Below are 16,882 nucleotides of genomic sequence, written 5' to 3' on the forward strand. Positions count from 1 at the left end.
CAAATACATAAAATCGTAAGAAAAATAAATAGAGAAATTTTAACATGATCTTGATCTTAAAGTAGACATAAATGATTAAAGAAAGATTAAATTTCTACCATAAACTTAATTCATAAGAATATATTTATTACATGTCCTTGATAATACATGTAAGAAAAGGATCATTCATAATCTATTGTCAATGTCAAAAATTAAAATCAAAATTTAACTTAAAACTTTTGAGTTATACACAATACCAAAAACTGCATAGAAATAAATCACATAACTAATATCCTAAGAGTAAAAGTTTGGTAGTAGTGGATTTCGTGCTGACATGTTCATACTCGTATCCAAATTTATGCTAGTTGCATTCTTGAATTCTTCCTCAGCAACAGTTCAAACTTCCAACGTATTATTTCCAATTCCCTTAATCTCATAGTTGGTATCAAAATTGTTGTGCTCTCCATATTGACACGTTTAATTTGTCCTATCACATGGATATTCCAGTATGGTCTATGGTAATGTAGAAACATCTCAACCATGTTTTAGTTATTTTGTAAATGAGCATAATGTTTTAGTTTTTGTTATTGTTGTTGCTGTTGTTGTTTGTTATCTCAATTCAAGTATTAGTTCAAGAAAGAACAACCATGGAGTAACAACATATCTCACTTGTTAATGATGGTATACTTTTGACCTTTCATTGGAACAGAATGAGAAATGTTTATGAAATGTATCGTCATAGGAGAGATGAGAACCATCCTTCTTTGTTGATCAGTTAGGATTTGGATATCCACGTGTATAAAAGAGGTGGCCACCTCATTTTTCGTGAAAACAACAACATTGTGAGGCTACACTTTGAAAGATAAAACCGTGAATGATTTCTTCACCTGGTTTGCAAAAAATAAGATGTATTATTAATTCCCTTCAATAATAACAATTGATAGAGGAAAAATATGATCTATGATTCATAATCTTATTTCAATGAGCTTCTCGATTGGTTCAAGTTTTTTTTGCCACATTTTAAACTTATGGCCTTGAAAATTAGAGTAGGAACATATTTAGATTGTGTACTTTTTATCTAGATGGTGTATACTTTTAAAAATTTAGTTAGTAACTTCGATAAAAGAACTATATTGTGATGTATGATTTTGTAGAGTTAGTTATGTTTTTTTGTTATCATGAATCCATTGACTTTGTGATAAACCAAAAAAATGGATCTTTTCATAAAAAAATAAAAAATGAACTACTTCGAATTTTTTTTAATAAAAATTTATGTGATAAATTTAATTTTTAAATTACAATACATGATTTGTATTTTGTGTGTGTGTGTAATAGATTTTAAAACAGCTACACATCCAAGAATCATTTACTATACTCTATAATATTATTACTTATATTACAACCACTCTTGTTGTTGTTGCTGCTTTAATCATGCTTCTGAACATGCAAATTATGTGTCAAAGTCGAGAATATCGATCAAATTTTCACATTAAAAATATTGATAACAAATGAAAGTAAAAACACTATCAAAAGAAAGTATAACCTGCGTTGACCTAAAGCTTTGATGGTAGCCTCTCCAATATTGTGTCTGCTCCCCATTGACATTGACAATACTTGTTTGGTAATTCGTCGATTTGATAATATGATATGAAAATATGGCCGTATACTATATTTGAAAGGCTTAAATATGTTATTCGTCCTGCAAATAGGGGTCGCTTAAAATTTTGTCCCTGCAATCGCTAATCCTTTTTTTTTGCCCCTGCAAAGTTTAATCAGTTAAAAATTCGTCCCTTGACCCAGTTAATGACTGCCACGTCATCAAAATTACCATAATGGCATGGAAATTGACGAAAATACCCCTGGGCTAATTTTTTTTCCTTCAAAAAATTTTTTTTTAAAAATTTTGAAAATTCTTTTTTAAATTAAAAAAATCTGAAAAAATAATTAAAAGTCAAAAAAAAATTCGGAAAAAAACTGTTAAAATTAAAACTGAAAAATTTTCGGGAAAAAATCGTAAAAAAATTCGGGAAAAAACTGAATTTTTTTTTGAAGGAAAAAAAATAAGCCAGGGGTATTTTCGTCAATTCCCATGCGATTTTGTTAATTTGATGACGTGGCAGTGTTTACGTTGGATTTTCGTAAACAACCGCTGGTTTACACATGGTAACTTGCAAGATCAACCAGTAAATCTTAGGACATATTGTGTTTGTTCTTGTTGTTAGAAATTCTGTGTTTTTTGGTGTCGAAAATATAAGAAATACAATAAAAACAATCAAATTCAATCCACTTGAACTCAATCGAACTTAACAAAGTAAAGTGCAAGAACACTTAAAGAAAAAAGGGTAAATTGTATTGATTAAATAAAAGTTGGTACACAGATTCATACATTGCAACTTGTGACTCGTTTCTCGCTTCCATACGGATACTTTGAGTGTAAGTTTGTATGATGGAATTGTGACCCGTTTTTCCTATGAAAAACTACTATTTATACTAAGTCTAGAAATAACTACACTTCTTTGAAATTCAAACTACAACTGCCACAAGTCGACAGTTTTACTTATTTGAAAACAAACTTAAAATACAAACTGACTTAAAGAATAACTGTTGATAACCACTTTCGAAAACTGCTCTATCGAAGTCTTCTACCATCTTCGAACCCATATTTGCTTTCAATACAACACTCTGTTCGAATCTTCTTTAAATCTAGGTCAACTATACTTTGACCACATTTATTACAGCTAGTAAAATATATTGGCTAACAAATTGCCCCCCAGAAACGCCATTTTCGATTTCACCGAAGAAGAAAAAGACGTTTTTGAAAAAAATAACTAACATTCTCCATCGAAATGAATGATGTCAGTATTTAATTCAAAACTAATTCAAATTTCCTTTAAATACTGACCCCACAATCTTAGTTAGTGGGCCACGTTCTCTAACATTGGAAAAGACAACACTTTAATGGTAAAACTGTCAAAATAAGATCTTGACATGTGTCATGATCAAAGGTCCATATAGAAACAAACTCACCTTTACTCTTCTCACTTTTCACCATTTCATTTTCACTTTCACTGTTCCTCTTCTCCGCCACAAATTCTCTCGAAAAAACTTTGAATTTTCTGCAACTCCTATCTTTAAACACGAAATCTTCACTATTCATCAACTTCTCACAAAAACACTTAAATAATGACGAACGCAGCAGGAACTTCTCATGTGAATCGCGAAGAACCCATTGATTTTACTAAAGAAATCGCCAGTGCTGCTCCTGCTTTTGTGAACGAACCAGAGATCAATGAAGCTGAAAAAGCTATCTGGAAAACCCAGGTAATCATCCCTTGTACTGATACTCCACATGCATTCTTAGGCCCCATTTCTCTAGAACCTGAAACTCCAGAGATTAACTCTCTTTTCCCATGTATTGAAACTCAACCTCCTTTAATTTTCACAAAAGGTCCTTTTGACCTAAGTTTTGTAAAATCCAAAATTAGGACTGAACCAAAAACTTATCCAGAATACATTGCTTGGTTAGACAAGGTTCAAAAACAAAAGGGACAATTCTGGAAGGAGAAAGGGATTTTTGATCTCATCCAAATATCTCGATATGGTCCAAAATACCATAATGAATTGATATTTGCTGCTTTACATTTTTGGAACCCATCGAACAACAGCCTTCACTTGAAATGTGGAATGCTCACTCCTACCCTTTTAGATGTGGCTGGCCTTACTAGCTTAAAACCAACTGGATACACCTTTAATCCAGATGTTACCACCTCTCAATACTCAGTAAATTTCGATAGCCCTGCCTATGGTTTGTTTATAGCTAACAACCATGATACCAAATGTGCTGAAGTATCTGCAGATGAACATGTAGCTTTCTTGACCTACTGGTTATCTATGCATGTTTTTTGCTCAAGGTCAGTACAAGTCCCTAAGAAATTCATGTGTCTAGCTAGTCAGTTACATGAAGGAACAGATATCTGTTTAAGCAAACTGATTCTAGGTTCTTTATATGAAACCCTTAACCATACAACTAATAATCTTAGAGATTATCCCCAAACTGGTGGGAATTTAGTTGTATCAGGACCCATATGGTTGTTCCAACTATGGCTTTTAGCCATTTTTGGATCAAAACTTGCTTCGATCCTACCTTCCTCTTACACATCAGCATACTCAGAAAAGACCACTGAAGGTATAGGCTTAGCTATGTTTCACCCCGATGGGAACAAGTCATCACAACAACTTTTTGAGAATGCTTATGAAACCCTGCTTGATTGTCCCATTTTCACCCCTATGATGGCACCATTTACCACTAGGAAATATGGACCTAACTGGTTCAAAGAGGACTTTCCCACTACTTCGAAAACAGCCAACAAAACAGAAATCAATGCTATATGGGAAGCTTATTTGACCCCTACCTATCTATCTAGCAGACTTACACCTGGTAGCCCTTATGGAGTATATGGTTATCAACCTAACCATGTAGCTAGACAGTTTGGTATGGTTCAATCGAAACCCAGCTCTTTGTTCAAAAGTATAAGTGAATGGAAAATTCCTCTGATCGAACCTGTGTGGAAATCCATAATTCAAGCCAGGAGAACAACTGCGTTCGAGCCTACATATTTCTCAACATCATTTGCATGCTCTGAAGCATTCTTTCGATGGTGGCGAAATTATTACACACGCCAATCCAATCGAGGGAATCCTGATGAATTGCTGCCTCAACTGACCAGTACTTTTCACACTTTGCAGAACAAAGACAAGAAGACTAGAGGTACGCACATTAAAGAAATTCAGCAATTTCAAAGATATTATCAAACAGCATATGACCCTTTACATCCAAAGAGGACAGTATATTATGCTGCTCAAACTTTGAGAGATAAAGTTCGAGAAAAAATTCCAGAAACAATTTTTCCCCCTGGAACACCCAATAAATATCTTTATGTTTTAGAAAAGAAAATGAGACTAGCAAGACTTCCATCTTGTAATCTTGCTTTGGCCTTTAGGCCACCATACCCAAAATGGTTACTTTATAATTTCAAATTCCCACAGAATAATTTAGTAACCTATGCTAAATGCAATTTATACCAATATAATGGTGAACTTGGCTATGAATTATCCCAAGTTCGAATCGAAACTCCCAGTATCATGGGTATGATTTTTTCTTTTACTAAAATATATTAATACTATTTTTAGAAGAAATAGTACTTATCTGTATAATCACATATTTCAGCTTTGCCTTTAACTCCAGGAGAAGCAAAGCTCGATGATGCCAGCACCCAGAACACTTCGAAAAGCAAGTCTGACAAGAAGAAAAAGAAAGCTTCCCAAACTAAAGAAGTTGAATCGAAGAAATTTGAGGCTGCATCGAAGGAACCTCCTAAATCAAAGGAACCCAAAGTGAAAACAACTTCATCAAAAGGACCTTCTAGATCGAAGAACAAGAAAGAACAAGCAACTGTCGATCTCTCTGATGATGATAGCGAGGTGGAGATAACTAAAGAACAGATCGAAGCTTCCAAAGTAACACTTCCCAAAGTCAATACTGAAGGAAGAAGGAAAAGAAAACAGGAACAAATATCACTTGTCCAAGAAAAGGAAGTCGAAGTGGAAGCTTCTGAAGGTTCTCCCCCCATCTCACCATCTAAACCATTCAAACGTCTTCGAAAGACTTCTCATTCTAGTGCTCATTCACATGTTGGTGATAATGGTTCGAAGGTATTTTATCGAAACCATATTTTATACGAAATATTTCTAAATGTCTTGTTTTAAGCATTTATCTTATTCTTTTTAGGGTATCGAACAAGAACAAGCTAATCCATCACAACATGGGCAAGTTCTTCCTTCTTCGAAAACCACTTCACCAATTGCTGAAGACAAAGAAGATGAGCATGATGATGCTAGCAGTCCAGAAGGTCTTAAAGTGGACCTTCCTCAACAACAACAAACAGAAACACCCACTGATGACTTGGTAAATGATGAATCACTCAACAATGACCAATCTCATTCTGCACCCACCCTTGGAGATAATGTATCAAACTTTGCTACTGAAGATACAAAAATAACTACTCGACAAGATGCTCCTGGTGATGCAGAGATGATTGCTCAACAAGATACTCCTATGATCGATCTGGAAGAAATCGATCGATTGGCCAAAGATGATCCTTTCAATGCTTTTGCTTTGATAGCTAAGAGTAATACTCTTTTCTCAACTAGTACTGGCCAAACTTCTGATTCATCCAAGGGAAATCCCTCTGAGACTTCAAAGAACAACCTGCTAGCAGAATTTCAAAAGAGGATCATCGAAGCCAACTTATTAGAGTTGATTGAAAAGGATGCTGGAGCTCTTGCTGAAATCAGGAGTTTATTCGAAAAGCTTGGTGCTCTCCCAACTGGTTGGAAATTTCGAAACCTGTTTAATTATCTTGAACCAATGTTGGAGAGTGCTAATCAAAACTTCCAGAAGAGAAAAATTGATCAAGCTCAAATGGAAGAGAAGAAAGCGCATCATGATCAAATTGTGATCGAACTGTCATCTTTCCAAGAGAAATTTAAAACTCTTCAGCAAGAGAGAAACAATGCAAAGCAGCAAATGGTTGACATCGATGCCAAGATTAAAGAGTTGGAAGCTCAGAAAGCTGAAATTTTGGCTAAGGATGAAGCCAGAAATCAAGAAGCCAATGAAGCTGTTAACAAATTCAAGCTCTCCAAGGAACTAGAGTCTACCATTGCTCAACTTGCAAGTGACAACCATGCTCTCGATACTCAACTGGCTGAATACAAAAGCCAAATCGAGAAACTCATCTCATCATTTGAGATTTAGTTCTGTTTCTATTTTATTCTCTAAGACTTTTATTTTATTTCAGCCTTATCGAATATCTTGGTCTGTAATGTCTTTATAACAATCTGTGGACCATTTTCTATTTTGAACGACAATTTCTTTTCAATCATCGAAAATCCTTTCTTATTCTCTTATATCGAATTCAAATTTTATTTAAATCCAAATAAGATTGGCACAATTTCCAAGACATTTTAATGATGAGGAAACAAAAAAGTAACTTTTTTGTTTAACCCAACAAGTTAAACTTGTCTAGGAAGTTGAAAAGAAATAAAACCAATAAATGACCTTTTAACACAGATAAATCCTTTTTAAAAGAAAACCTTTAAAACTTCCCTCAGGTTACAAAGTTAAGTAACCATTGGCCATTGGAATAACTGTTCCCACGTGTCATCATCTTCAAAGCAAGAAGAACCGTCTGATTGAGCCACTTCTTTCAACTTCCCTCCACTATAAATATGATTTTCCTTTTTTATAAAAATCACTCTTTTCTTTGTTTCGTCTTCGTCTGAAAAATCCTTCTTACTCAAAGCTTTTTCTTTCTTAAATCATCATGACCACCATTGATAATCTGAGTGATGATCTTTTAGTCAAGATTGCTGCAAAGATTGCTGCTCAAAGCAGGAAAGATCTTTTCGCCTTTCGCCATACCAATAGCAGGCATTGGCGTGTCAGTGAGGATTCTGAAGTTTCTAGGGCTTTTGGAAATGATGTCCTCTACTTCCTCTACGACCCCAATGAATGGTACAACAATGCTATGGTGGCTCATTCTAAGTTTGCTTTTAAACTTAGACTCTGGAATCATGGCAACGCCATGTTCTGTATTCTTCGAAGCACTCAACACATGTTGGATGCTAATCCAAACATTGAAGAAATGAAACGCCTCCTTACTACTGCTATCAACGCCACTGGCTCTCTGAGTGCAAGGTACTACCGTCTTCTCATTAATGCGCTCTCCATGCCTATGCCAGAAAACATCCTCGAAGACTTCAAAGATCTTGCATGGACACATCGATTGGCAGAATTTCGAAGCGACATTTTGGGAGGGACTTCAACTTATCGATTTCGCTGTCCTTGGTGGAATAGGCCCATGCCTATTTGGCTTACTAGGCGTCGTTTTTGCAACAACTACCACAACTGTGCAGGGGATGGGAGAATTGGAGGCTGGTATGCACTTCTACCTGGGCCAGATCATGAATATTACTTGGTCAATGCTTGCTTCAGGTGTCGTCTCGATACAGAAATTTGCTGGTTTCTCGATCGTTTTGGGATTGTAACTGAATGGTGAAAACCATCTTTAAATGCTTTTTAGTCTTTAAGTACTTTGTGTTTTCTTTTGTAATGGTTTTTCCATTTTAAGCATTTCAATGTAACCTGCCCATCAGTTGGCATTTTTAAATTAATGCCAAGTTTTTATTTCGAATCAAATTACTCTTGTGTAATTTTAATTTCTTGTAACATCGGTTTATATTTTTTCAAATATTTACCGTTTATGCGTATAATTCTCTGATCTTCTTGTAGTTCTTCGATCTCATACGCATTATTCGAAAAAACTCTTAGAATTTTCCATGGTCCTTCCCAACTAGGAGACCATTTTCCTAAACATCGATCCTTTTTATCCATCGGCAAGATAACTTTCCAAACTAAGTCCCCTTGCAGGAATAATTTCGATTTAACTCTTTTGTTATAGGCTTTTGCTATTCTTTCTTTTTGCTTTGTAAGCACTTCTAAAGCCATTAATCTTTCTTCATCAATATCTACTAATTCATCCAACATCATATCCAAATATTGATTTGTTGGAATTTCGATTTGTCTTTGAATTCGAGTAGATTGAAGTAAGATTTCTGTTGGCAATACAGCATCATGGCCAAATGTTAATCGAAAAGGAGTAGTATTTATAGATTCTTTAGGAGAAGTTCGAACTGCCCATAAAGCTTCATAAAGAAACTCATGCCATTCTTTGGGTTTTTTCTTTTGGCTAGCTTTTCTTTTGATTATAGTAATCAAATTCTTATTTGCTGCTTCTACCTGACCATTTGCCTGAGCATAATATGGTGTTGAAGTCAACAATTTATATCCTATTTCTTCAGCAAATTTTACCATCTTTCGACCAGTAAATACAGATCCTTGATCTGTAGTAATGGTTTCTGGTATGCCAAATCTATAAATAATAAATTTTTGAATGAAGTTTATAACTTCATCTTGAGTAACATCTTTTAGTGGAACAGCTTCTATCCATTTAGTGAAATAATCTATTCCAACCAAAATATATTTGTAGCCTTTGGATGACTTAGGTTTGATTTCCCCAATTACATCTAAAGCCCATCCTCTGAATGGCCAAGGTTTCACTATTGAATGTAATTCACTAGCTGGTACTTTTTGAATTCCAGCATGTTCTTGACATTCTTTACAACCTTTAGCAAAATTTATGCAATCTTTTAACATGGTTGGCCAATAAACACCTTGTCGAAACAAAAGCCATTTTATTTTATGGCCTGCTTGATGTGTACCACAAGCACCACTATGAGTATTCGATACAGCCAAATATGCTTCTGTTTCACTGAGGCATTTAAGTAAAACTCCTTCTGGAGTCTTTTTAAATAATTCATTGCCTATTATCACATAACTCAAGGCTCTATATTTGACTTTTCTACAAGTTGTGCCATCTGGATCTTCCAAAAAATTGACTATGGGTTTTCGCCAATCATCATCATCCAAATTGTTAATGACCAAAATTTCAGAAAATTTTGCACTCTGAAGGTATCCTTGAGATGCTTCCATGCCCCCAAGTTTTGGTCTTAACAATTTGTTAGGCACAATGTCTATCGAATTACGCTTTGTTTTAATTTCAATAACCTCTTGCTCTTGTTCCTTCGAAAGTTTGTACCCAGAAGCTAATTGAGCTAAATCATTAGCTTCTTGATTTTCTGCTCTAGGAACATGTTGAACTTCAATTTGAACAAAATGTTTAAGTAATGCATTAACTATAGTGTAATACATTATCAAAGTTTCTTTGAGGCATTTATATTCTTTTGTTATTTGCTTTATTACTAATTCAGAATCACCTCTAATAATTAAACATTTTGCCCCCAGTTCGAGCAAAATCTCTAAACCATTTATTAAGGCTTCATATTCTGCCTCATTATTCGAACAATATTGGCTAATTCGAAATTTATATTTGGTTACTTCATTTGTTGGTGAAACAATAACTATACCTATTCCAGAACCATTTTTATGACTAGACCCGTCGAAATATAATGTCCATGGAAATGTTTCGATGCCCCCAGTCACAGGTTCTTCAATGGAATGATCAGCAATAAAATCAGCCACTATTTGGCCTTTCACAGTTTTCAAAGATTGATAAGTTAAAGAATATTCTGTGAGTGCCAAAGCCCATTTACCAACTCTACTATGCAGAATAGGTTTAGATAACATGTGCTTAATAATGTCGAAATGGGAATAAACATAAACATCAAAAGGCTTTATATAATGCTTAAGTTTCATACATGAGAAATATAAACAAAGACATAATTTTTCACTAGGATGATATCTTGTTTCAACATCACTTAAAACTCTACTAAGATAATAAATGGCTCTTTCTACACCATTTTCATCCTCTTGTGCTAACATACTCCCTATAGTTCTTTCAGATGATGCTATATATAACTTCATCTTTTTGTCTTTCAACAAAGGTGAAAGAATGGGAGGATTAGATAAATATGACTTTATGTCTTCAAATGCCTTTTGGTGTTCAGGCTCCCATCTAAAAATTTCCTCTTTCTTTAATCGAAGTAATGACGAGAATGCTTGTGCTCTGCCACTTAGATTAGAGATAAATCTTCTGAGGAAATTTATTTTGCCTAATAAAGACTGCAACTCTTTTTTGGTAGAGGGTGCTTTAGCCTCCATTATAGCTTTAGTCTTATTTTGATTGATTTCGATGCCCTTTTTATGGACAACAAATCCTAAAAAATCACCTGCACAAACACCAAACGCACATTTTAATGGATTCATTTTTAATCCATATTGTCTCATCCTTTCGAATGATAAACGTAAATGTTCTAAGTGTTTGTTTTCAGAAGATGACTTCACAACAATATCATCAATGTAAATTTGCATAAAATCTTCAATAAAATCATGAAACATTGAATTCATTGCTCTTTGATATGTAGCACCAGCATTTTTAAGACCAAATGGCATTACTATCCACTCATAACATCCTAATGCCCCTGGGCATCGAAATGCTGTTTTAGAAATATCTTCTTCAGCAATAAATATTTGATTATAACCTGAATAACCATCAAGCATACTCAAATATTCGAAACCTGCTGCAGAATCTACCAACATTTCTGCTACTGGCATAGGATATTCATCTTTGGGAGTGGCGAGATTTAAATCTCTAAAATCAATACAAACTCTTATACTACCATTTTTCTTTTTAACAGGAACTACATTAGCTAACCATTCAACATACCTCGCAGGTCTGATGAAGCCACATTTGAGGAGTCTTTCGATTTCTTCTTTTATTTTTGGTAGAATCTCTGGTGCAAACCTTCTTGGAATTTGCTTCACTGGTTTCTTGTCTGTCCTGATTGGTAATTGCAACTCTACTACCTTTCTACTCAAACCAGGCATTTCATGATAATCCCAAGCAAAGCAATCCTTGTAATTTTTCAAAAGCGCCACAATTCGATCTTTGAAGCTCTTAGGAATCTTTGAACTTATGTATGTTGGTCTTTTTACAGAACCATCTCCTATATCCACTTCTTCAAGAGGATCTTGGGCCTTCATTTTTATTGTAGATCCCATTGGATCTTCTTCAAAACCCAAAGGTTCATCATCGTAGATACAGTCTAATTTTTTATCATCAATGAGGTCATCAGAATTATTTTCTACTGAAGCATCGAAGACCTCTTCTTCTTTGGCTGTTTCAGCCAAATCGAAGTTTTTCTCGGCTACATAAGCCGTAATCTTTTCCCATATGCTGGGCTCGACCATTGATCAATTATTGATATCCCACCCAGTTGGTGAGATTCTATTTGCTGAATATACTTGGTCATCAGTAACCCTCTTGTACGAAGTACTTCTTGTCTTCAGCAAATCTGTTTCCTTTACAGGCATCTTCTCATGGCAATCTTCATTGTTCACCACTACGAAGTCATTGTCAAATGCAGTTTTCCAACGAAAACCCCATTCTGGTGCAAGTTTTACAAAGAATTTCTCTTCTTTAGTCATAGAACTTGATGCATCATTTTCCATGAATGGTGCAATAAATTGAAGCTGTTTGTCAAAGTTCTTTTTGTTGATATCTTGATTATCAACTTCAGCTTTGAAATAATAACTCTGATCAGCCTCAATATTCTCTACCAAACCATCTTTCCTCCAAATCACAATCCTTTGATGCATTGTAGAAGGAACTGCACCTACAGCATGGATCCATTCCCTTCCTAATAATGCATTGAAATTGGCTTTAGAAGGAACTACCAAAAACACAGTTGCTCTAGTTATGCTTCCTACTACCAATTCTAGTTCGATAGCACCAAGAGATTGTCCAGTAGATCCCTCATAATTAGTGAGCACTACATTATGTGGTTTCAAATCACATTCAGAAATACCAAGTTTTCTTAGAAAAGATTGTGGCAGGAGATTAACAATTGCACCACCATCTACTAACACTTTGTTAATTCCAACACCATTTAATTTAGCTTGAATAAACAAAGGCTTTAAATGAAGCTTCATGTTATCATCAGGTTTCTCGAACACTGCATGTTGATCTTCGATGCAGCCATTATTCATAACATAATAACACAGAGGCCTATGACGAGCCATTTCCTCAGTGAAATCACATTCATCATCATGATTGGCCTTCGAAGATACATCATACGCATATTCAATTGGTAGTACAGAAACCACACATATAATGTCAAGACTTGGTTCAGAATCTGAAAAAGTAGAAGTTAGAATATCATCATCCCCTTTGGGGATGTTTAAAGCAGAAGATAATGGAGGGAAAATTCTTTCAGTAGCTGGTTTTTTAACCATTTCGAAAACTATTGGTTGTTTTCCCTTACCTTTGTCACCATTAGTGACATCTTTCAAAACTCCTTCCTTTTTCTGGCGTTGAAAACGGCGCCATTGAGTTCTAGTCATAGGATTCTTACCTTTATAGTTATTTTTGTAAGCATACTTGTTAGGATTAGAACTCTCTGGTTGGTCTGGAACTTTGACAGCTCTTTTTACCCATTTTGTTGGTGGTGCTGGAGGCGCAGAATGACCAGTTTTCTTGCCCCCAGAGAAAACCCAAGTATCAATAGGAGACTTCGATGAAGGAATGAAAGTCTTCTTATGGTTCTTCACTTGATACTTCTCTGAAGTTTTCATCTTGTAAGGAACACCTCTTTTGTTAAAGCCAAATTTAGAACGGTTCTCGAACCACCCTCCTTTACGTTTTGTTTGAGGTTGATATCCTTCAACAGATTTCGCAGCTTCTTTATCGAACACTGCACTGCATCGAGGACAAAGCATAGCATTGGTGTTAGATATTTTACATCGGTTTAAGAAATCAACCAAATCTTCTTCAGCCTTTGGATATGCTTTCTCCATTTCCTTGGCCAATTGATCTTCAGTAACCACTGGCTCTTCAATTTGATGGTCCTCAGTAACCATTTCTACATCAATATTATCTGAAATTTCCACCATATTGATAGAAATACCAGCAAACATGGATTCTGCCACATTGGCAGAAACATCAGCAAACATGGATTCTGCCTTTTTCATAGGATCTCCATCCACTTGCTGTTTTGGTTTCTCTCCGAATTTCAGCCTCCCTTCATCAAGAGCTTTTTGTACAGAATCCCTGAAATGAGTACATCGAGATAGGTTATGACCTAAAAAACCATGGAATTTACAAAATCCTCTTTTCTTCCTTTGTTCCAAAGGAGGTAACTTCATATTAGGTGGCACTAATATTATGCCATCATTAACTAAAAGATCAAAAATTTCTTCACTTTTAGTAATATCAAAAGTATAAGTTTTAGAAGGATATTTGTCACTCTTGGGATCTTCAGGATTTTTTCCATTGGATGGCCTCAACATTTTACAAGCATATGGAGGTCCATCTTTTAATTCTGCTAGGTTTATATCATTGTCTTCAACGATATCTAAACCCCAATCGAATTCAGGTTCACTATCTCCTGTTTCTATATAGGCAATTTTTTCCTTTTTAGGAAATTTGTTATGAGTTCTAGCTTTTTCAGCTTTAAGTCTTTCAACTTGTCGAACTCTGTCTGCCAATTGGGCCATGTCTCTTAAGTACTGGGTATCTAATTTCTTTCGAACAGAATAATCGAGGCCACCAGCAGCCATTTCGACCAATTCATATTCTGGAACAGAAGTAAAACATCTAGCCTTAAGGAGACGAAACCTATTGAGATAATCATCGATTGACTCATGACTTTTACGTCGAACACTGGCCAATTCTTTCAAACTAATCTTAGATTGACCCATGTAAAATTGTTCATGAAAGGCTTTTTCTAATTGGTTCCAACTATAAATTGAATGAGGAGGTAAAGTTGTAAACCAAGTAAAAGCATTTTTTGTCAAAGAACTTGGGAAATATTTCATTCTCAAATTTTCATTTTCTGCAATATTTCCTGCTTCCATGAGAAACCTAGCAATGTGTTCGACAGTAGATTCATTAGTTTCTCCAGCAAATTTGGTAAACTTCGGAATTTTCCAATTTCTAGGCAATTCAGCGTCTAAAACATACTCAGACAAAGGAGACACAAAATTTGGTCTATGTAAACCCATATTAAAACCATTTTGGGCTAACAAAGCCTCGACAATACCCGCTATATTATTCTGACCATCGAAATTGTTCCGACGGGCTTGTAAAACCACTTGATCGGCATCTTGGTTTCTGTTAACCAAAATGGGTTGTCTTTCAGGTTCTGCCTGAACTTGTGGTTGTACTACTTGTGGTTGGACAATATTTTCATGATTTCGAACCACTGGTTCATCAGCAATTATTTCAATTGCCCTCAAATTTCGATTTTGAGGCAATGGGTTATTTTGGATTGGTGGAGCGCCAAAGAAATTGGCAATTCTTTCCATTTGATCAGACAACCGTTGATAACTAGTGTTGGTGTCTCGAATTAAAGGATTTATGACAGTACCAATTTGTTGGGTCATCATATTAACCATATCATGATTAGTTTCTTCCATAGTTTGCCTAATGGCAGCCATAGAAGCGTTGGTTAAATTTTGTTGGGGACTTCTATATGTTGTAGATACCCCAGGACCAAAAAGTTGTGGTAATGAAACATTTAAATTCTCTGAAAACATATTACCACTAGTTTGTAAGCCTTGCATCAATGATGATGGCATACCATATGGCATTGATCTATGATCCCAAACTCCTTGAATAGAAGTATTATTTGGATAATCATGGGAAGTTTGGGTAACCATCGAAGGCATGGCTTGAGAAATTACTGTGGCCATCGAAGGCATGGCCTGAGACGATGTTTGAGTGACTGTATTACTAGTTGGAACAGCCTGTGATGTTCTAACATTCCCTGGAGATGAAACATCATCTTCAACCGTCACTTGATCCACATCTTCATTTGAAGATGTTGGATTTGTTTTCTTTTGGTTGTTAGCGCGTGTCATATTAAGAAGCAATTTCTTGTTTCTTAATTGCATACACAACAAAACAAACCAGAATTAAAAGAAATTCTAACAAAAACTATAAACAAAAAGCACAAACCGTCCCACTGGGCGTGCCAATTTGTTTACGTTGGATTTTCGTAAACAACCGCTGGTTTACACATGGTAACTTGCAAGATCAACCAGTAAATCTTAGGACATATTGTGTTTGTTCTTGTTGTTAGAAATTCTGTGTTTTTTGGTGTCGAAAATATAAGAAATACAATAAAAACAATCAAATTCAATCCACTTGAACTCAATCGAACTTAACAAAGTAAAGTGCAAGAACACTTAAAGAAAAAAGGGTAAATTGTATTGATTAAATAAAAGTTGGTACACAGATTCATACATTGCAACTTGTGACTCGTTTCTCGCTTCCATACGGATACTTTGAGTGTAAGTTTGTATGATGGAATTGTGACCCGTTTTTCCTATGAAAAACTACTATTTATACTAAGTCTAGAAATAACTACACTTCTTTGAAATTCAAACTACAACTGCCACAAGTCGACAGTTTTACTTATTTGAAAACAAACTTAAAATACAAACTGACTTAAAGAATAACTGTTGATAACCACTTTCGAAAACTGCTCTATCGAAGTCTTCTACCATCTTCGAACCCATATTTGCTTTGAATACAACACTCTGTTCGAATCTTCTTTAAATCTAGGTCAACTATACTTTGACCACATTTATTACAGCTAGTAAAATATATTGGCTAACAGGCAGTCATTAACTTGGTCAAGGAACGAATTTTTAACTGATGAAACTTTGCAGGGGCAAAAAAAAAAGGATTAGCGATTGCAGGGATGAAATTTTAAGCGACCCCTATTTGCAGGGACGAATAACATATTTAAGCCTATTTGAAAATGGTACATGTAAGGTGTTTGAGGAAAACAATATTTTTTCACAAAAAATATGAAGAACATGCATCTTCTCAAACATGGTAGCATGGATCAATGAAAGTGTTTCGCAAGAAGCTTATTTGTTGTTTGTGTGTGTGTGTGAGATTCCTCTACCACAATATTAATGATAATTTATTGGGAGGAAATGGTGAAATGTTTCTAGTATAACATGAAGATATCCACGAAGAAGAGAGAAAGAAGAGTATATAATAATTTGTGTAGCATTGTAAGTTTACTTTATAGATGGTCACTAGTATCTTACAATTGATATTCTTTAATGAGCACTTATTATATTTTTTACAAAGTAAATATAAATTATAAAAAAAATAAAGAGTCAAAATTTTTCTTTCTTCAAAGTATCAAATATATATTTTAAAATTAAAATTTAATGAAATATAATTAATATTTATATTAATTTTAATATATTATATTAAATTAAATTTATTACAACATTATTCTCTCT

General features: G+C 34.7%; 1 protein-coding gene across 1 annotated transcript; it reads right to left on the reverse strand.

Annotated features, from left to right (window-relative positions):
• Positions 1–11,767: 11,767 nt before the first annotated feature.
• Positions 11,768–15,355, reverse strand: LOC146936502 (uncharacterized). Its single transcript, XM_085749226.1, has one exon. It carries the CDS (start codon positions 15,317–15,319, stop codon positions 11,813–11,815), a length of 3,507 nt encoding a protein of 1,168 aa, XP_085605352.1. The 5' UTR covers positions 15,320–15,355; the 3' UTR covers positions 11,768–11,812.
• Positions 15,356–16,882: the final 1,527 nt, after the last annotated feature.

This window comes from Medicago sativa, chromosome 3 (assembly GCF_051527215.1).
Source record: "Medicago sativa cultivar Bolivia chromosome 3, Bolivia_mono, whole genome shotgun sequence".
Lineage (NCBI taxonomy): Eukaryota > Viridiplantae > Streptophyta > Magnoliopsida > Fabales > Fabaceae > Medicago > Medicago sativa.

Excerpts from the sequence above, each read along its gene's own strand:
- LOC146936502 (XM_085749226.1), bottom strand. The coding sequence starts at position 15,319 with ATGCCTTCGATGGCCACAGTAATTTCTCAAGCCATGCCTTCGATGGTT.